This window comes from Mugil cephalus, chromosome 19, assembly GCF_022458985.1.
Source record: "Mugil cephalus isolate CIBA_MC_2020 chromosome 19, CIBA_Mcephalus_1.1, whole genome shotgun sequence".
Classification (NCBI taxonomy): Eukaryota; Metazoa; Chordata; class Actinopteri; order Mugiliformes; family Mugilidae; genus Mugil; species Mugil cephalus.
In genome coordinates, this window is record NC_061788.1 from 5,924,815 (window position 1) to 5,947,129 (window position 22,315).

Sequence of the window (22,315 nt, forward strand, 5' to 3'; positions counted from 1 at the left end):
GCCGATCGCTGCTTAAAGATGTAAATATATTCGTCTCCTGAGTGACGGCGCGTCGTGTCAAACGCTGCGAGACCTTCCGCAGAACATGTTTTCTCCCTCTTCTGTTTGCCCGTCTCCCAAATCTTAACTGTTTCTGGGGGGAACAAAGCCGCCTGTGTTGGCCAAGCACGCCGTGTGAAAATAGAAGCAATCATTTATTCATCGATTGAAACATCAGAGGACGAGGAGGCGGCGGGGGGAGCGGGAGCAACAAAGAGCGGGAAAGATAGACTGGCTGGCGGGTGAGGGGGGGAGGGAAGAGGGATTGGAAGCAAGCGGGAGTAAGTGAGCGCAGATCAAAGAAGAAGGAGAGAAATCTGTTGCATGAAACAAAAAAAAAAAGAAGCGGACAGTTGCGGTTTGGGAAGAAGACGTCCGCAACTTAAAGATTTAAGAAATGTCAAGAGATGGAAAGGGAACACAGAGAGGGGTTAAAAGGAAGGCGGGAAGACGGTGACAGAGGGGGTAGGTTTTATGCTTTGTAATTTAACAGAAATATTTGGTTGAAAATGCTGCGACGCTACAGGCTAAGCGTGAATTGGAGAAACTAATGACCCGCATTATGTTTAATACAGTGGGCAGGGGTCACTCGGGGCAGGTGCACCTCCTCCGCCAGCGTAATTAGATATGTCAGCAGCGCAGACCGCAACAGCTCGTCCCAAGTACATTTCTAATCCATATCTCTCGGCCGCCTCGTTCAGGCCCGGCATTAGCATCGCCCATTCGCCTGTCCTGTTGCACGTTCTGTATGCAAACAAACACCGGTGTCGTTTCGGGTGCAGCAGAGTATTGAGCAAACAGCTGCCATCTCCAGTGGGTTTGTTTTGCACGTGTCCCGACAGCGGGATACGATCCGAGGAGTCTCTCTCCCTCACTGAATGCACCACACTTTAAGTTATTATTTATTCATTTGTCTCCGCCTTGACGAAGGCCGTTTCTGAGACCTGCACAGATTCTTGCACAAAATGTCAATATATGCACGAAGTAATGTAAGATAAATCTCAGCAAACAAAGGTGAAAGCTGGCCACTTTGGATCAGATCCTTCAGGATGCTCGTTTATACCAGGTTGGGACTGGGCCTTAGTTTAGCGATTGTGCACACCATCGAAAAATTAGTTCCCTCTCCTAGGGCTGCGAGGACAAAATAATGTCAGCTCCTAGTTTGGGAGTTCTCGTACCTTATTTTTGACTAACTGATGATTGGCGCCAACATTAGAAGCTAATGTTTGTAGCGTGACTGCTCCTGGGTAAATATCGGCTTACTGTGTCGAAATGAACGGTGTGATCCGGCGGACTCGGCCTTCAAAACGACTGACCGACATCTGTAAAGAATGAGAAAAGTGCATCTCGTAGTCCGTTTCCCGCATCTCCCACAATGCTTAGCGCTCGTAGCGCGCTGCCGTGACAGCGCGCTACGAGTACTTCCCCGGAGTCGCCTTGAGAACAAGAATGAAGTTGTCGTTTCTCGCAGAGTATGGTGTTACCGTAACTCACGGATGGACGTTACGGTAATGATGACGCACCGCTGCTGTCGGCTGCAGGTTGGGGAGCAACGCAAAACCCAGGGGTCCCCAGTAAGAGAGAGTTGTTTGGAGGAATTTGTTGGTAAAAAACAAAGTTAGTTCTACCCTTGAGACGTCACGAAGGTCTTCCAGACAAAAGCACCACTTCCCAGCGTTCAGACACACTTTAAATTTTGTCAATAGCGCAAACCACAGTGAGTTACAGTAATTCTGAAGGGTTAAGTACACAAAGAAACTCACCAGACAACCCACCTGTCTGCTAGCGTATTAGTGCGCGTAATTAAAGAACGATCCAGACCCACAAGTGCAAATGAGTATTAATGCTCTGAACTGTGTAGGACACTAGAGGCTGCAACGCATCTAAGTATAAATCAAGATTAATTGACAGTCAAGGTAAAGTTTGCTGACATTAGCCACTGTGAGCTACTAGTCTGGGTGTAGCAGGCTAAACTGTTGAATATACCCTTATGGAAGAGGAATAGGAAGAGGAAGAACATGTATATTTCCTGCCTTAACACTGAATGACGACATCACGTGGTCTGAAAATGCCCTTTTCTCACAATCAACAGTGATTGCTCTGTGTAAGCTTTACCACCGGATAACCCAAAAGGCGGCAACTAAGAGCATTAGCCCCGGCGTAAAAAGTGATTTCCATACGAAGAGTCGTGCGCTAAGTGCTCCCGGCTTTTTCTAAAAGGCAGCAAATCCGAGTGTCAGATTTCTCTGTTTTATTGACACGAATCATTAACTATCTCATCTCAGATACAACACATGTCCAGCAAAGCGCAAAAAGAGTGAAAAGCTTTTGTCTTCGGCAAGGGTATACATTTAAATAGCATTATCCTTCGCTAGCAGTGGGTGGTGGGGGTGGGGGGACGGCGGGGATACATGACATGAGACAGGATTATCCTCTAACAAAAACCTCTCCCTACTGCAGGCGCATGATGTGAATCGAAGATAGGAAGACCAGGCTCCGATCGGGATACAATACTTGATACATTCTTGTTTGATTTTTTTTTTGTTGTTGTTGTCTTTTTCTTCTTCTTCTTCTTCGGATAGACGTGAGCGAGATAGATTCCGCCCACGCAGTCCGAATAAACAAATACAGAGGCAGAAACGGTGCCAACAGTTACAGTGATACAAGAACATTTAATAAATAAATAAATTAAAAGTTCGCAAAGAAATCGAAACGAACAAAACAGGGAACCGAACGAAAAGGGGCACGGAAAGAAAAGTGAATATCGGCGCGGATCCTCAAATCCCAAAAAGGTGTTCCACGTTGTTACCCCTCCCCCCGCTCCCCCTCCCGCACACACTACCCTATCCCTATCCGTCTACCTCCCCTTTTTTTATTTAAGATACTACACTACAGCAAAAGACATTCAGAAGAGCAGACCGGAGTGATAGAAAAACACTCATGCAAAGAAAGGCTTTTTCACACATAGTCACCAACACAGGAAAAAATTATGTCAAACAACAGCGCTGTCAACAGTCAGTGCCTTCAGGTCTTTTAGTGGGTGTTATTGTTGTTCTCTACAGACTTTTGATTTGCTACTGAACTTGATAAAAACGATATTGATATGACAGGCCGCACCCATTAGGCTAGCCAGTCGTCCCACTAGACTCCTCCTCCTCCTCCTCCTCCTCCTCCTAGACTTTAGTTCATGGGACCCGGGGATCCGACAGTTTATTAACGACAGTCTTTCTTTCTGGATCCCCGTTGACCAAAAGAAAAGTTCAGCCGGGAGGATTATTATTATCATTATTATTATTTTTTTTTTTTTTTGGCAGAAGAACCGGAGCCTCAAGGAATGAGCTTATGTTGATATTCTGTTATATAAAAAAAAAAGGCGTGATGATTCTCTTTTTTTTTCTTTTTGGCATCTGTTCTTACTCTTTTTTGTTAGTTTTTTTTTGTTTTGAATCTGATATATGCTCTACTTTTACAATCATTTTCTACACGGCAAACGATCAAAGAGTTTCATTCCAAAATGAAATAACCTCTAACAAAAGGATGGCGGCTATTAAAATGACATTAAAGTCGGATTTCAGCCTGTATTTACAAAACAGTTTTGTTTTTCTGACAATCACCTCGGACCTTAACCGATATAGCATTTTATATATATATGTGTATATATATATATATTTGCTTTAATAAATAGTTTATATTTTGGAATGAAACCCTTCAATCTGAGATATTTTTTTTTTATTTATGCACATTCAGTCCACGTTTGCATTCATCGTTGATGCAGTCTCTCTTCTCGCTTCTTTGATACTATAAATAGAATAGTCTTGCCATAGAGTCTTTTCTTTCGCAGATATATTTTTTGTATATAGTGAGATTTTCTACACGGACGACATTTACGGTTTTAAATCCATCTCCGCGGCTACAGCTCCTCCGAGCGGATGACGTGGAACAGCGTGACGTTGTAGAGCACCTGGTGGCCATTGTTCCAAGCGTAGAGGGCGCGGTCACGCGGGTTGTAGTCCAGCATGGAGATGTGCGAGTACTTATTCTGGAAGGCAATGTCGATGTACTCGTACGTGGAGGAGTTGGTGGAGTAGGCGTAGTAGACCTTGGTGCCTCCCGAGTAGCCGTTGGTGACGTAGAGCGTGCCGCAGATCATGAAAGACTCGCCGGCGCTCCTCTTGGGGTGGTTGGTGGTCCAGCTCTTGACGATCTGCAGAGTGTTGGGGTTCAGCTTGCTGATCACGATGTTGCCAGCGTTCTGGTTGGTGGCGTAGACGGCCCACAGGCCCCCCTCGTCCACCATCAGGTCGATGTCGGAGTGGCCCCCCCAGGCGTAGTGGTACGCGTTGTTGAAGCCGGCGTAGTCGAGCTGCCGGGACTTGCTGATGGAGGAGGTGCGGAAGTCGAACTTGATGATGACGTGGCTCTGGAACTTGTTGAAGTAGATGGAGCCGTTGTAGACCACCTGACCCGTCCCCGACCACGGGTGGGGCAGCCGGTGGGACGTGAAGTTGTCCGACGTCATGAAGTCCTGCATGGACCTGTACTCCCTCACGAAGCGGTTGTTATGGTAACCGTCCATGTACCAGACCTGAGCAGCGTGTGACATGAAACAGAGGGAGGGATTAGAATCGCGCACGGCACGGGCTTCAGTCAGAGCTAGAAATCCCTGTCATCGCCGTTCGTCGGGGGTGCCTCGGCGAACATCAGAATCTCGCATGCAGATCACACGCGGAATAAATCAAATCACGCTGTCAACAAGCAACCCAATTAAGTTAGCGCCGAGACTCGCTCGAGGAGCGGGCTGAAGCCGAGCTCCTCGAGCTTCTGAATGCAAACAGTCAGGAAAGACAGCAGCAGGGTGGCATGCGCCTGGCCCCGCGGGGATAATGCCCATCATTCCAGATAAAAGGCCCGTCTCAGCTGCTTTGACCCAGCTTCCTGCTGGCCCCCGTGGCGATGGGCAGAGAGCTCTCGTTTCGCAGCCACTGGAGGCTCAAACACTTCCTCAGACACAGTGGGGCCGATTCACCCGAAAGCCCTTCTCCTACCTGGTCCCATGCGCCGCTGTGATTGACTTAAAAAATGATTCACATCAAGGAAACAGGTCTCACAGGGACAAAAAAATAAATAATAAATAAATAATTTTAAAAGGGAAAAACAAAGGCGAGAGATAAAAAGAAGCGGAGCGGGCCTGTCTGCTCCCGCCAATTACGCTCAGGCTCCCGTTTCGGCTCTTTGACAACGCAGCACATCTTTCATGTGTTCTGCTCAAAATGTATTAGTTTCAACAAAAAAAAAAAAAAAGAGAGAGAAAAAAGTTGCCTTACAGTATGCTAAATAAAATCTTAGTCAGCAGAAAGCTTCGCCAATGCCGATGAGAAGTTTTTTAAAATATCAAGATTATGCAGCCCGCGTTGTCAAAACAGTTATCCGTCAGGAGGAGCAACCGTAACCGTACGTTTTACGCGAGCCAGTGTCCTGGATACTGCTGATTCCTCCCTTTACCCCCTACGTGAAATTGAGAGCGCTGTCTGTTATTAATGCGCCCCATAAAGCCGGAGCGGAAAGAGCATGTTCAAGTTTAGCAGACAAATAAACTTTCTTTATTTCCAGCTCCCTCCCTCGCCCCTCCCATCCCCTCGCCTCGGCCGGGCCGCTCCACGTTAAAACTGTTTAGATTTATCCCCGGCATTTCATTTTAATGAGTTTTAGTCATGACTGCAGGCCCGTTCACCGAGCCAAGGCAGATCAAATGCAACCACCTTCTAAAACAACAATGACCGGTTAACACAGACTGTCACCAGAGTTCACTGGGAGAGTTGAGTGCAACCAAGGTCGGCTCGAACTTTATATTCAAGCAGACTGTTGGAACTGCTGATCTTCAGGTACCTATATCACCACATGAAGGAGATAATCCAGTGTGCTTATCAAGCTGTGAGTGTCTGAAACTAATTAATAATGCAACAACACCATATTGACACACGCAGATTACTGTATTTGTTTCACCGCTCGTTGAAAGCCCCAATAATATTCAGATTACTAATGGAAGAAACACAAAAAAGTGTTGTTAGAGAAGCTGGAACTGGGGGATCAATGACTTAATCGATCGAAATTGCTGCAGATTAATTTTCTGCAGTTTGCAAAACCCACAAATCGGTGTTGGCATGATGGACACGTTAACAGAGGAATAACTGACTCTTTGGGTGTTGAGCAGCTGCATGCTCAAAGAAGCTCAAACACAGAAGAAGACACTTTACAAGCTTTACATGCTAATAGCATGAAATGGGATAGTCTTCCTCTCTAATGAGAGCTTAACAGGTGCTTCTGCCTTTTTGATTTTGGATCCCAGTCTGAAAGGCCTCTAGCCAACGTTAGAGCTAACTGGTAACTAGCACAGGGTAGCTAGAAAGCCAAAACAAAAAGGGCAGCAGCTAGCTTCCTGAAGTCCTACGACACGCGGCCGCCATCTTGGTCAGGGGTTCAGACTGACACTATAATGCCAGACTTTTGTGCTGCTTACGGATGTGAAAGAATCCAAGCAACAGGGAATATATCATAAGTGGGAAGATGTTTTATATTATGTAACTGGTTATGAACGTGTTGAATTAGATGCATCTCTAAAGCTAACGTAAATGAAACTACCGTATCGTATTACTAGCTTATGTAAGGATGAGAAAGCAAAAGATGTCTTTGTTAGTAAGACATCAGTGAGATGATGAAAGCGACACTTAGAAATAAGCCACTGTACTTGTACTAAGTAGGCCATGTTGTTCCTTAATCATCTATCAGTTTCAAATATACATAAAACATTAACATTATTATATAATGTGTTATTTCACACATACTCTTCCTGTAATGGTATCTTGTTTTATTTTGATTATTATATCATAAATTCTATTGTATTATTATTAAATATGTTATTCTTTTGCTGTATTTTTATTGTTATATATTATTTGACCTAGAAGCTTTTCAATTGTGTTGCACATTGTCTGCAGCTTTGATTCAACCAATCTATACTGAGTCATAAATATGTCTGACATTTATTATAAACCAAACAGATTAAAAATCAGCTGAAAATTCAGTGAGTTATGATAAGTTTAATCATTGATAGACCTCTGTCTCCATTGACTAATACGGTCAGTGGACACAGCTTCCCCCCTGTCCAAGATGGCGGCCGTGTTGACGCATTGTTCCAATGGACGTGTATATATCTATGGGCAATGAATTTATTATGGGTCTGTAATAAGTTCTTCTGTGTTTTAATACCAATGTAGGTCCACAACAAATGTATAAATTGTAGCTTGCTTTCATGTCTTGTTCTCAGATATCTGAAAGATCCCACAAGTGCACTGATGAGACTCAGACAGGTCTTCAACAAACTCTGTTTTCATAAAAAAAATACCAGTGTACCGCCAGAAAGTCAGCTTCAGAAAAAATTGGCCCGACGTTTAATTTGAAGCCCGTGGAGGTGAAAGAGTCTGTGTTAAAGTTTGGAATGAAAACACTTACTTTAGAGTAAGACACAGACACAGGAAATGACTTTCCAAGTGCGCCATCTCATTTTTCACTTGATCTACTATTAATATTAAAATACCCCATCGCAGAAGCTTTAAAGTGATAGTTTGATTGCTTTGAAGTGGTGTTTTATGAACTACTTATCCATAGTGTAGCCATATCCCATGTTCTGTGAATAACATTACAGCTTTGGTCAATGGAGTTCGGTGGCTTTTTAAAGATCGATATAACGGCTTCGGTTCCCAGCCGGAAAAAGGACCGTCTGACTGCAAGGTAAAGATATTTTTCTAAATATAGCCTACACTTAAAAGTGATATAGATTTTTTAGGTGTAACTAAGGTAAAGTTTGCACAAGACCCCATTCACAACGGTTCAACAGCTGACTTCACTGTGCCCACCACCCTTTGAAGGAGAACTCTTTTTTTTTTTTTTTATCCTGAATTGTTGCCACATGACAAACAATCTGCTAAAACTTTCGGATCGAAAAGTAAGTCAAGACCAGGAGTTTGGTGATAAATAACGAATCGCACATCATACCGGGAGGAGATCCACGCTGTGTGACTGTGTGCGGTGGTACATACCCGAGTGTCTCCCTCGGGCGCCAGAGGGTCAGTCATCCAGGAGCCGAACCTGGATCCGGACGTCTTGATGGTGATGGGATCGCTGATGCCCGTCAGCTTGCCGCACGCTGCAGGGTAGAGAAGTGACACGGGAATGTCTAGAGGCAGCTAAACAAAACCTTAAATGAATCTGCCCCCGAGATACGAGGAAGCTCACGCCCAGCTCCGTTGCCATGTTTCTGCCTCTTTCCTCTTTCTCCTTTCTCTCTCTCTCTCTCTGTGCTGATGGACTGAACAAGAGGTGCTCATTATTCAGTTCGCACATGCCAAAGCCGGCTCCACTCTCTCTGCGTGGACGTGTGAGAAAAGTGAGAGGAAGAGAGAACAGGAAAGGGAGCGCCCGTGTGCGCCTCGCGCTACTTGTTAATTAGTGTTGATTGAGGTGTTAATGTGAATTTGACAAAACTAACGCCGGGCCGCTGACCGAAAAGCCCGGCCGGACTAACGCTCGCCCTCTAAGCGAGAGTCGCCGCTCGCGAGGCCCGCAACCGAAACCGTGCACCGGTTCGATTTTATTTATCAGGCGTTATTTCACAGAGGCTCAATTAGGCGACGAGTTCAATCTGTCACGCGAACGCAATGAGTCGTTCTGATGAGCTAATTTAAAGAGCAGGGCTGTGACGAGGGCTCGTTTGAGGGTCTTCATTAGCATCTTTCCCGGTGTCTCAGTCATTAACCCGTTCTGTCTTCGTCATTCCCGAGCAGCTTCTGTTTGCAGTCGTACGTTAGCGGTCGCATATTTCTTACACTTACATAAAGAAACTTGTGGGGTTTTTTTGTGTGTGTGTGTGTGTGTGTGTGTTTGTGTGTCCACGTGCAGCATATGTCGTGCCTTCGAGAATGTGCGTGGGCATCGCACCTCGCCGCCCAGGGAGACAAACACACGGTCACGTGATCAGCATCTACTATATCTAGTTAGGGGGGGTGAGTCCGTTACGTAATCCTCAGTGGGATTAGAAAGCACAGCAATGCATTGGCCATTGATTTATTTATTTCTTTTCCCTAATCAGGGCCTCCGTCTTTAGATCGGACCGCCGCTATACGACAGACTGCTGAAGGCTCTGGAGATGCACACGGGGCCTAATCCTCGTTTGGCCTGAATTTGCCTGGACTGAAGCAAATGGAAAAAAACGTAATGGGGGGAAAAAAAGTCAGGATGTAGATAGGGCACTCGCTTCAGGAGGCTCCTAGATGATTTTAAAAGTTCTGCTTTCCTTCTTTCACATTTGAAATCTTTATTTATTATTAAAAGTAAGCGGAGAGGCGCTCAGCTGGATGGAGCATGATGTCACGCGCGCCAATTAGTCGTAAGAATTAAATCGGGACGAAACCTGCTGGTTTCCGAGAACTAAACTCACCTGATTAATATTATATTTAAAGATGCCACCGGCTTCATCATTCACGAACAGAGGCGCGCTTTACCGAATCTTTCGGGGGGCTTGCGCTCCCTCCCTCGTCTCGACTGCTTTCCTGAGATGCCTCCGCGCTCCCAGATGTTGGCGCTTAACTTGATGAGCGCGACGTCGTTATTACCTTTAGGAATCACGGCGGAAACTATAAAAACAACATCCGAGCTGTAATAACCCAATTACTCTTTACTTAAGGCGAGGGAGATGGAAAATGAAGACGGGGCAGGAGAGGCGGCTTGTAATGAGAGAATTATTCCAACTCTGTTCTGTTACAGATGAAACAAGAAGGAGAAGAAGAAAACGGAGCAGGCTGCAGTGACCTTCCTGCTCCATTCATCAGATTTTCAGTGTGGATTTGCCTGGAGCCCCGTGCCTCGACGTCGCTGGGGCACAACACGGGGTGATTTATTTATTTGATTATTGCCCAGCAAGCTGGCATGTCCTCTTGATCGATGGCCATTGTGTCCCTGCAGCCGCTGGGCTGTTAGTCTCTCCGGCACAAAACAGCTTGAAGGACAGCTCTGTGGGGACCCTAGTTACTCTCTTTCACTTTCCCCGCCCGCCTTCACTTCATCACTCTTTTCTCCCTCCCGGCACAAAGCTCCTATCAGCGTCCCCCCCACCCCCCGTCTCTCTATCTCTATTATTCGGCGCTGAAAATTCCTGCGGCCCACTCCTCGCTCTGCCTCCCTCGCCGTTGTTGTTCCTCTGATGCAAATGCGCCCGGTGACCTTCGCGAGTTTAATCTCAGTAGCGGGAGCGCACCGGAGTGTGTTTGTGTGCACTGTGCGCGGGCGCCTCCGCATTCGTGTGAAGTTGAAAGGAATAGCCACCCTCTGTTCTGCCTGAGCCGGTCTCTCGCCGGGTGACCTCGCCTTTATCTCATCTGATCTTGCGTGCGTGCGCACGCGCACGCGCACACACACACGCAAACATTAAGTAACTCCCGCAGGTGCCTTGCTCTCCTATCTTTAGCAGCCTGACCGCAGATGTGTGCGTGTGTGTGGAGCGGCACTGAACTGGGAGCGAAAGCACGGAAGAGACTCCTGCTCCGGGCTTAGCGGGTTAGCAGCAGCGGAGGTGGCAAATAAGTGGAAAAAAGGTAAATAAATAAATAAATAACACAACTGTGTGCGCATGGATAAACAGGAGAAGCAACTGGTGCGCTGAGATTAGCTACTTGTCTTTATACTGGATTAAACTACAATCCAAATCCTAAAAAGAACAGTGGGGAATGTAAGAAAAAAAAACCCTGATTTATTTTTTGTTTTTTTACCCTTTCTGTCATTTTGCACTGTGAATAACTCGAAACAGGGACACAATATACCCGTGATGTGCCGCGTGTAAGTGTCTCTGCGCTTGTAATATATCTTAGTCACTGCAGTGTGGGTGTGCATCTATTAGCACCGTAGGCTGTGACAGAGGTGTGAAGAGACTGAGACAGGGGCTAAAAGCAAAGATAAGACTGTGCTGAGATACATCGGTTGTGCAGCTCTCTTCATCTGCGTTCTATCCATAGGCCTGTGTTTGTTTAATTATATTTATATACACATATACTAAAAATTAAGCTTTCTTTGCACAAATAATGTACAGAAGTTATAGAATTTACTGGCGTGTAACTGGAAAAAGCATGTGTGTAGTCACAAACACAAACCAGAACCGTGACATATCATCATGAGGGTTGTATGTTACTGTGAAATGTGCATTTGAGTGGTACAGCATCGCGGCCACTCGTCATGTTCCTGTCATGTTCTGCATATCGAGGCATCCGTGCCGCCTGACCCCCGGTCACGGCATCCGGCGAGTCAGTGTGTTTGTGTGTGGGGGGGGTGTTGTTGTTGTGCGTGCACATGTCTGAAGCAAGGAGTGTGTGCCAACAACTTTCTGTGCCTACCTAATTTTTGCATGCATGCTCGGAGTCTCTCCTCAAGATTTGACACTCTGTTGTGGAGCTCCTCGTAGTCATAGGCCCCCATCTCCTCCTGAAGTTCGCTTAGAACTGACGTCAGATTCTGGACCTCCTCCTTAAACTGCAATACCAATTTGGCATCGGCTTTGTACTCCTCCAACACTGGTATCAACGGTCTAAGCTCCTCCATTTTCGCTTTTATGGCCTGAAAGGATTAGAATAAGCTCGGTTGAGTGTCATGCGCGGCAAAAGGAAGACCCGCTGTCCATAAAAGAAAAAGGAAAGGAAAGTAAAAAACACCTGTCTGAGCCTGGCTACTCTAACTCTATCCTGACTCTTCACTCATATGACGACCCCGTCTCTCCCCCCCCCGCTCCCGTTCATGTCCGGTGTTCAGTGCTGGGTGTGTGTGAGCAGCTGGCGTGTGCTGTCTGTGCAGGTGTGTGTGTCGGAGCAAAAACAAACCCAAGAAAATATTCTCCACCCCCGCTGGACAAGCAGAGCCTGTGGCTCCGTCCCTCTCCCCACCCCGGCAGTGACCAGCCGTTAAAAAGCAAGCCCTCTGTACACCGACAACAATTGGGAAAGCTCTTTATTGGTCATCATCGTTTAAAATGCAACATCGTATTAAGGGTTACATGCTTTTACATGTCACACACAACAAAGTGTCTCGAATTTTACGTCTATAGTTTTACGTATAGATTTGTTGAGTAACCAAATATGCATAGACAAAAGCCAAAGGAAAAAATAAAACGAATAACAGCAATTAATAAGAATAAGAATAAATGTATTTACGTTTGAAAAAAGCCTTTAGATGGAAAACTTTGACAGCAGTAACATGCAGGAAGAGATCAGTGGTGGGTTGGTTTGGGAGAAGGGTGGGGGTTTCTTAGTCTTAATGGTGCTAAAAGGTAAATTAACTGTTTGACGCCCAAATGCTCTCAGTACTGTTGCCCAGTTCAGGGGAATCTGGAATTGACCTGCCTCTTCTTCCCTGTGGCTCTCTTTACATGTCTTAAAGTTAGCCCTGCAAGCAAGAAAACGACAAACTGTTGACAGGGGCTAGAGCTCGCTAACCTAGCTAGCAGACACACAAACAAACAAACAAACGCACACACACTTTAGTATAAGCACTTCACAGGAATATATTTGCGCACGTGCACTGGATGTGGCGCTGGCGGCGTGAGGTTTTCCTCTGAGCATGCATCAGATGACATTAAAACACAGAAATGTATCAGATGGTATGGACGCTGAAGCAGCTTTTGCTAACAGTAACAATGTACTTGCACTCTGTGTGAGCTAACAGGGCTGAGCACTTAATGTGCAATTAAGGTTTGGCTTCGTCCGAACTGACTCTGCAGCAAAATTACAGAACAATTTTCAAAAAGTTTCTCTTCGTGTATTAAGGTTTTGACAGATTTATTCCCAAACTTTCATCCTATATTGAGTTCAGTTAGTTGACTACAGAAATATGAATGTAAGCTATTTCGTTCGCTGATTAGTTCCTAAATCGTTTTAATTCAAAATCTGATAAAACCACACTACTTCTCTTTACTATTTCTTGAAATATTCTAAAGCACAGGTCTCCAACAGGCGGTCCGCAACCCCTAGGGGGTTCGCAGAGGTACTGCACGGGGGTGCAGTACCTCTGCACAAAATCTTTGGTTGATTAGACATTTTTTTATATATTTTTTTTCACAAATTAAAATTTCTTTAATTACACATTAACATGAATCCTACACATTTTAGTAAAGGGATAAGGGATGGCTTAATATTAAATGCCAAATGATAACAATAATGTATATTTATAAACAGCACTAGCCCAAATTTAACATAGAACACATATAAGAGTAGGGGTCTTTGGCCTGAACAACATTGAAGACCCCTGCTCTGGACAAATAACTCATAATTAGCATGCTAATCAATAACAACTGTAGCTGCAGCTCAGATTTTTCTGTGAAAATAACTATAATTTGGTCACTGTGCCAAAAGCCCCTCGCAAAATTCAAACTGCCCTATTCAGAAAAATCCAAAATGGCTTCATTTTAGTTTTGTATAGTGAACCTCTCAGAAAACTGTCTGCTGAATGTTATCAGCTCAGTGTGTCCCATGTGCTCAGTGTTCACGGGACGCACCGAGTTGATGCAACATGTCACAGCGACTTAAAGAACATCTGATGAAATATGTCCTTGTTTCCAAGGTGATTTAGGACTTAATCAGCCTGCGTAGTTCCACTGAGTGAGGTGGTGTGAAATAGTGATATGAATCATTGTGGCTGAGTTTATGTATCCCTTTATTTGACCTCTTTAATTATGCATGCGTTATGGATTTCTTGGTATGCAGTATGGCGATTCTGAAGCATCTCCGCGATGGAAAGACACAATGGATCAGGTTGTTTTTAATGAGCTACGGAGCGGCTGTGAAGGGATGGGCGGTGGGGTCAATGGCTCAAGGACCATCTCCGTACCTTGTATTGCTTGGCGATGTTCTGCTTGTGATTCTCCTCCACCTGCCTGAACTTGGTCTCCAGACCGCGGAGCTGAACCTCCATCTTCTCTACGTACTGCAGGTCCCTCTGGGTGCGCTGGTCCAGCACCTGGATGGACTGGGTCATGTTCTGGACCTGGCGTGCCGTGATTAAATAAAAAAATTTCACGTGGTGTAATTAGAGCATGCGATGCAGAGAAAACACAGCAGACTTTCAATATGTTGTTGTCGTTGGCTTGGCGCTGTTGTTCTCGCGGGTGATTCACAAACTCTGACATCAGGCCAACTAGTCAGGGGCCTCAGACACATGGTGCAAGTGTAAAATGCATACTGTTAAGACATTTGTTTTTGTGCAAAACTGTTTTGGTCCAGAAACTACGGCAACTTGGCTCATCCTCTGTTTATTCAGGGAAAGATCTGTTGATGCCTCTACGTTCTGGCTGCTCGAGCGAATCGGAGATCTAATCCGCATTTTTTTTTTTTTTTTAGAATGTCTTTGCATAAAATGGAGCTTTACATAAATGTGTTGCCTGAGCTCCCAGTCCACGACCATTGAGCTGGGTTGCATCATGCTGCTCTGGGTTTACGGAGTATAGAAACTCACAGAGAGTCAGTGTATGGCTGCCTCCCGTGATGCCTTGGGTTTCCAGGGAGCTCATTAGGAGCATGATTTCTATTCTTGTCCAACAGGCAGTGGAGTGATTGGAAGACCACAAACACAGGTAAGACTGTGTGTTCGCATGTCTTTGACCGGGGGAAACGGGCAAAAGGAGGGAAGGCGAGACTCTGATTGCTGGAGCGTTGCCGAAGAGTGTAACCGATAATTACCTTCTCCAACAGCTGCCTCAGTTGTTTGGTGCGGGCATCCCGTGAGCACATGGACTGCTGGGGCGCCACCACAGTGCAGACACACCTCCCCTCGCTATCCTGGGCTGAACTGTACACCTGCCACGACTCCTCTGGATTTGCTGGCAACACCTGAATACGAAAGAGGGGAGAGGGAGGAAAAAAAAAAGATGAGATGCCGGAGGAAGAGCGTGACATTTTGTCGCTGCGCTTGTCTTGTGCTGTTATTTGCCATTTTTATGCCCGCTTGATGCTAAAGCTGCAGAGTATTTATCACCTTTTGAACACCACAGCAGAACCGCGAGGCTCCACCCACTCTGTACTATCACACTATCAAATCAGCATAAAGGGAGAACAGCAGCCAATAAAAAACCGCCTGGTGTAACGTGTGGCATCAATGACATCAGGAATTCTTCTTTTTTTTCCTCCTCCCAAGAGAGGAGGCAAGATAAGACTGAAAGAGAGAAGATGTTCACTATGGCATCAGCGATTAAATAAAGCCACTGGACAGACCTGCTGATTGTTTCAATTAGAGGGAAGGAGGGGCTTCACCGGATCCAACAGGAGCAATTGGACTGTCACTCAGCTACGGGTGTCGAGCAAAAGATGTGCTGACAAGAAAAAGAAAACCACCCCAGCGCCTGTCCTCTCTGTAGGACTCACTCTAAAAGGTCTAAAAAAAGGGAGGAAATGAAAAGCCAGTCGTGCGTATTTAAAGATGCACGACGCGTCTCAAAACCAGCACATATGAGCATCGCCTTATCAGATCAGATCAGATCGGTGAATTCACTGATATGAGATATGGCTTTTCACATACATGGCTCTTTTATTTCAACAGCTTCGCGCTTACATCATTATCCGTGGCACGGAAAGAAAGCCGAGTGTGCCAGAAGCCTACCCTTGACTCTACTCTACACACACACGCACACACACACATCGTAAAAGCAAGAATGAAGACTCCCGCCGCTTCAGAGGACACACAGGCTTTCATATTTCTTGTGAGAATCCTGTAATTTTCCAACACTTCTTTATATCATAAAAAAAATGTTAACTTTCCACTTGGTGCAGACAGATGCAGTAGCAGCAACAGTGGCAGCTGGAGCAACATAAAACCCATATGATGCCTGTCCAAGTCTTTTACTTTTGCGGACGCACGGCCATGGCAAAGGTTTCTGCTCTAAATTGTGAACCAAACGCACTCAAGAGCGCATACGTCGCCTATCTTTGGAACGGGGGTTTAATTGCAATTGCAACCAGGCGCAGGAAATGTGTGGAACTTACTCCCGTGCTCCGGTCTGGGTACCCTCCCTGCGCCGCCGTGAGCTTGGTGGTATTGAGCCCCACCAGGGAGGGGAGGGTCTGCGACATCCAGTTGGTAATCATCGCCATGGTGCTCAGCACGACGCCGATCTTCAGCAAAGGCACCGACATCTTTGCGCTCTGCTCTGGACTTTACTCAAGCCGTCTTCATTCTACAGACTCCGGGGAGAAACCGGGGAGGCGAGTCATGTTGCCCAGAGCTGCTTGATGATGTTTCACCCGGGACTCCGGCTCGGCTGGTCGTTTTTTGGACATCTCCAAGGAAGCGCTGGCGGCGAACGAGTCGGACGCGGTGCAGGGGAGGGGAGCGAAACCAGATGAGCGGGACGGAGATGAAACTACAACGCCTGATCCAGCGAGGGATAAAAAAAATCGGAGAAAACCCAAGAGCGGCTGCTGAAAAGCGTCCCCTGGATAGCTCCTCTTTCCGCGCTGTCCCGCTCACTGACGCCTCTCCGGTTCACCCGTACTATTTCGTTCACGCCCGACGGTCCGCCTCCTTCCTTGGTGCGCTCTGTGATTAAGTGCCACTGACTACACACGCAGGCGGCTCCAAATGGATGTGAGGAGAAAGGAGGAGGTACTACGGATCTATCTATATCGCCAGACGCAATGATGTCAGCCAGGTTGGGCTCCGTTCATGATAATATGTGGGAATGCGCCTGAGTCGCCCGTAGCGCCTCCGACAATGACACTGACTGTCCAAGACAATGAGCAGCGCACTGACAATGATACTGACGGGACTATTTATAGCACACATTACTTTCTGCCCCAGAAGGAGACAAGACTCCCTGGCAAATGCATGGTAAAACTTGCCATGGAAAAACCAACCAACCAAACAAACAAAACAATCACTGCAACGCACGACTTTGCAGACACATGTGTGTCAAAATACGCAGACCCCCCTGGATGTCGCATCGGTGTGGCAGTGGGGTGGAAGGGCTGTTGATATATTGTTTTGACACTCAGTTCAAAAAAAAAGGAGGAAAAAAAGAGGCTGAGGTCTTAATTTGTGAGTCTCTGGCGCCATCGTGCAGCCGATTTTGGCGTTGCTGGAATTAAAAAGGGCGCGTTTGGAATTCAAGAGGCTGCATTTTTTTTTTTTTTTAATCTCACTTTTTAAAAAGATATTCATCGTTTTAAACCGATGTGTCAGTAATTTTATTTTCATTTAAAGGCACCGTATACACCGATCAGGCATAACAATATGACCAGGCCACACCTCGTGTTTTCTTCACGTTTTCTTTTTTATTTGTTTGATTTTTTTTATTTTTTTTTGTATATACATATATATATTTCCTGAACCTTTTTTATTTTGTATGTGTGTCTGCATCCTGCTGCCATCAATCAGTGTCATTGCTATGGGGTGGGGGATATCTGGTCTGCTCTAGGTGGGTGCTACATGTCTAAGTAACATCCAAATGAATGCCAGATGTTAAAGTTTCAGACGGTCAGTGTTATTTCCTTCTCGTATCAGTGGTTTTAATGTTATGCCTGATCGGTGTATATAGTAACGAGGGCTCAAACCGTAAGTTCAGTTCATATTTTGCTCGAGGATGATTTGTTAACCTACTACACGTAATTATTTTAACGTTAAGACAGGATAAATAATGAATTCGTCCCGAGTCTTTTTCACCATCACCAGACATGCGGGCTAATGCTCCAGCCTGTGGGGCTAAATTGTGGTGCTGCATGATGCATGAGGCCCCCAGAATAGCACGAAAAGGCCCCGAGCCCACGGCTATTTCTGTCAGCCCCATAATGCATTTCTCTGGTTCATCTGAAAGACGGAAGCACGGTTTGTGTTTCTGTCTTCCTCCCGTCTCTGCTCTCTCCTCCTCTCTGGCCTCTCCCTCATCATTTCCATTTGTTTTTGACCCCAGAGGTGACGGCTCGCGGCGGCGACGGCTTCACGGATTACGGTGAAGCACTGGCAGGGGTCAGCTCACCACCGCACACCGCTGTCCTCTCCGGGCCGGGGCTTGTGTAATGTGGCGCAGTTCAGCAGAGCGCAGCAGGGGTCCCTAATGGCACAGCTTTCAAATGGATGGAGTTTGTGTCTGGGCTTCATAAGCGGGGACCCCACTCGACTCTCGGATCAGGTGATCCAAGCGATCAGAAGTTTCGGATTCAGCTTTTAATCTTGAGCGACAGGACAAGTGACGGATTTATAGAACTTATCAATCATTCAGTCATTCGACTTACAGACAGTAAGTCAAGAGGGATTTATGGAGACTAAATTAAGTACTGTTTCACTGGAATTGCACTAAGCATCTTCTGGGACTTTATAACTGTCTGCAGGATCAGATCAGTTACAGAATTAAATACAACAGGCTTTTATATTTAAGACTGTGCCAGAGAGATGCTTAAATTATACAGCCAGTTCCCCCTATAGTATATATATATATATAGGGGCTAGGTGAAAGGTGAATGTGTACTTCATCAAACAAGTTCATGTCTCAGAACATAATCAGCATAAGAAAACTAGAGCTGCAGAACTCGCAAACAAACATCTGAGAGTTTAACATTCATCCTTCAAAAACAGAGCTCGGCCCGGGGCGGCGCAGAGCGCATAGATTTTTCTATCGCGTGTTTACGGAGGGATAACCACACTACCACGCCGAGGAGCCAGCGCACTAAGTGCTCATGAAGCACTGAAAATCCCATTTCCAGCCAGCAAGTGCACTACAAAATGCACCGTACCTCCACCTACTCTTCTTCTGCTCACTTTCTCTAAGCGCCCCCCCACCCCCCTCCTTTGCTCCATCGCTCAGCCAGCCTTCCTGAATAATAAATAGCTCCAACCTTAGCCGCCAATCACACCACGCATATTGCAATTCAACTCAACTCCATCTCAGTTTCTCGCATAAAACCCAGATTGTTTTCTTCTCTTTTTTTTTTCCCATCCCTAAACCGCTTCGAAATGTTTTAGTTTAAACTCGAGCATCGCGGGATGTGTCGGGGGTGATGTTTTATGCAAACGAGGACGGTTGCCGCTAAGTCCAAGCTACGCGGAAACTGAAAGCCGAACGTGCGCGGGAGTCTTACGGTAAAATTTTTATTTTTCACTTTTAAGGTTGCCGTCAAAGGGCCGACTGCAGCAGCACCACCATCTGCTTCGTCAGGTGTCGGCGAGGCGCTTCAGGACGTGGGCCTGCGGCCGTGTGGGAGCCACTAGGTGCAGAGCAGATGCCTCTCTGGCTGCTTACTATTCTTCTCTGTGTGAACACCAGGCAGTCGGTGAATAAATCCCTCAGCGGAGGAGGAGGGAGGAGGGGGGTGGGAGGTGGAGGTGAATGAATGTGGGCAGAATTAAAGAACGAGAAGGTGCCACTAATCAGGCGTCTCTCCCCCCTGCTCCCCTGGCCAGATGTTAATAAAAAAGAGCTGCACCTCGGGTAAATACGGCCATCATTGTTCGGTGTCAGAGGTTGAGGCCTTTTTCCCGATCCGGCTGTGAAAGGCCCTCCTCCTTTCAGTGTCTTTGTCTGATTTCCAAGTGAGATGTGTGGAGGCCTCGGTTTCCTTACAGTCAAGTGTACTGTAGGTTTCTATAGCAGAGGCAGTATAAATAGAGGCTGTCAGCGTGTCTTGTCTTTCCGTTCTCCTGGAGGGGAGCAGACAGGCGAGTCTGTGGACTAATATCGACTTACCTTCAAGCAGATGACACACACTCTCGGGCCATCAGAGAATCACTGTCTCTGTAACATGGGCTCTGACCTGCGCGTACCAGGACTAGAACCAACTGTCATGAAACTCTAAATGAAACCTTTTTTCCACCCCCTCCTCCTCCTACCAACTCTGACTGATGGCTTCCATCAATCTGTGCAAATAGCCTCATTGTTAAATTGTGTCAGCATTTCTGTGCACTCTGCAGCTGCACTGCACTGTACTCTCTGTCCGGTTCAGATTATAGGGCTGCCCGGGCTGGAACGTGCTCCCTCAATATTAAAAACAACAAAACAAACTCACAGTGGTAATAACTTTGGGTAAGGTTACAGCTTTGATCAAATGACAAATTCCGAATGAATGTCAAAAACCGGGCCGCCGCTCTCTGAATAAAAAGTGTTCTGTTCACGGCGCGCCGACATGTCTCATAAATTTGTGGAAATCAATTGCTGGCATATTTCTGTCAAGGCTATATTACGCCAATATTGTTCTAACACATTGGTTGTCAGGGCCGGCAGGGTTTGCAGGCAGCAACCTACTTCCAACACGTTTTATTGAGTTTGTCACTCGGGAGTATATCACAGATACACTTGGGAGCGGATATTAATTTATAGATAGCACCTCAGCGCCACATTTGAACCACCACCCCCCTCCCCTCCTTCCACCACCGCCACCCCCCCTTCTTTGTTTCCAATTACCAACCACAATTGGATTCACACTACGGCGATGCCCATGAAATATGACTTTGTGCTTGAGCAAGGGCAATTAAATCATCAAATTCTTCAGTCCGGTGGTGGCAGGGCCTGGCAGTAAATAAACCCACTCCCCCCCTTCCTCCCCACTCCCCACTCCCCACTCCGTCACTGCCATGACACCCTAATGTTCCTCATCATTTATGAAAGGCATCAGCTTAATGCAACAGCAGCTACTGTACACAGCGCTGCAAATGGACTTTAAACATAGGATAAAGTAGTTCCAGGAAGCAATCACGTTTTTTATTTATTTATTTTTTTTGGGACTAATCTGTTTATACTTCTGAGCTGATTCCTGGATGCTTTCCACTCACTGTGGTCATTGAGCATGCTCAAAACCCCCTCCGCTGCATTTGATTGTGGGTTTACACCACTAAAGAGCAGCAGCGTTCGATAATGGCCCATTTTCTTTCCTTTTCTTTTCTCTCTCTCTCTCCTTTCTTTCTTTTTTTTTTATTAAATAGAAAGCTGTAGGCAACTCATTGCTCTAGAGCAGCGCTGCGGCTGATGAATAGGACCATTTGCTGATGAGGAAATTGACCGATCATGCAATCTTTTCTCTATATTTGGCCCGTTTGTCAGCCCCGGCGGTGGAGACACTGAATGGGGGGGCTCTGCTGGATCTATCCGCGCCCGTCAAGCACAATGCATTCAACATCATGTAATCCCACCCGTTAATCTGTTTAAGCGGGGGTAGAGGGCTAATTCACCGGGGCTCTTTACGCGAGGTAACCGGGGTAATCTCTCAGCGGATCTGGATCCAATTAACCCCCGGGTTCTAGCTTTTTGTCTTTCTTTCTTTCTTGTTTTTTTAAACACAGGCGGTGGAAAATGGCGTTTAAAGCAAACACCTACTTGGGTGAGTTCTGTGCCCATGAAGATGAGGAGAATCAGAGTCAGGAGCTTGCTCGCAGGCTGCATCTCTCGCCTCCGGTGTGTGTGGACCAGCGGTCTCACATGCAGATCGAGTCCCTTTGCGTCCCCCCGCACAGCCAGTCCTTTCCTCTCGGCTCTCTTTACGCGCTGCAAGCCGCTCGGTTCTTTAGTGTTTAGTATTAGTATTAGTGTCACTACCTGATCCCTCAGCAGCCCGGGAGCAGAAAGCGGCAAATCTGTTTCGCGGAATCGTCTCTGTGCATATTCATTTCATATCGGGAGCCTATCTTCGGTGCCTCTCCCCTTCTGGTCGTGTATTTATCGCTGCGACGGACCCACGGCGAGCATCGGGCTGAAGGCGCGCAAAAACACTTTCGCATGGACGGCTACGAACCTTCACTCCGATATTGCCAAAAGTTTACCTCCCCGCCTCAAGCTGCCGTATAAGCTCTCGATGGAGAGAAAAAAAAAAAAAAAAAAAAAAAAAGAGAGAGACTGACGGAGCTGTCCATGGCGCTGAAAGCGGAAGTTGCATCGCGCAGAGAGGGAGATTTAAATTGGCAGGAACACAAGAAGACAGAGAGAGAGGGGGGAAAAAGGCTTTCTGCTGGCAGGTCCTGAAAAATATCAGCAATAATTTATTCTTTCACATAAATGTACTGGTTGGAGAGACACAAATCTGATTAAAAACACGTAAAGACTCGTGTTATTGCCGCTATCTGCTGAAGACGCTCGAAATAATTTAAGTTTAGATTTCAGAAAAGGAAATGAAAGGCAAATTATAACCTCAGAAGTCCAAAGAGAGTCCATTGTAAGTTTCAGAGCTTGGCCTGAGCAGGGTTTGGTTATAGTTAGTATGAACTGTAAAATGTCACA

At 46.2% G+C, this 22,315-nt stretch overlaps 1 protein-coding gene across 2 annotated transcripts; it reads right to left on the reverse strand.

Moving 5' to 3' along the window:
• Positions 1–2,275: 2,275 nt before the first annotated feature.
• Positions 2,276–21,908, reverse strand: olfm1b (olfactomedin 1b). 2 transcript variants are annotated; one of them, XM_047569459.1, is made up of 6 exons: positions 21,419–21,908; positions 14,805–14,954; positions 13,957–14,112; positions 11,475–11,694; positions 8,133–8,239; positions 2,276–4,624 (listed from the first exon to the last, which is right to left on the reverse strand). In XM_047569459.1, exons 1-6 carry the CDS (start codon positions 21,482–21,484, stop codon positions 3,950–3,952), a joined length of 1,374 nt encoding a protein of 457 aa, XP_047425415.1. In that variant the 5' UTR covers positions 21,485–21,908; the 3' UTR covers positions 2,276–3,949. The 2 variants fall into 2 exon arrangements, with proteins under 2 accessions (XP_047425415.1, XP_047425414.1); XM_047569458.1 differs by lacking the exon at positions 21,419–21,908 and adding an exon at positions 16,104–16,977.
• Positions 21,909–22,315: the final 407 nt, after the last annotated feature.

What these genes read in the sequence shown, in the direction of transcription:
- olfm1b (XM_047569458.1), bottom strand. Translation starts at nt 16,253, where the DNA reads ATGTCGGTGCCTTTGCTGAAGATCGGCGTCGTGCTGAGCACCATGGCG. An exon ending in AGCATGCATGCAAAAATTAG is followed by an intron (nt 8,240 to 11,474) that starts GTAGGCACAGAA and finishes TCTACCCTGCAG; the next exon opens with CGTGCGGCAAGCTGACGGGC. An exon ending in CGCCCGAGGGAGACACTCGG is followed by an intron (nt 4,625 to 8,132) that starts GTATGTACCACC and finishes CACGCTGCTCAG; the next exon opens with GTCTGGTACATGGACGGTTA.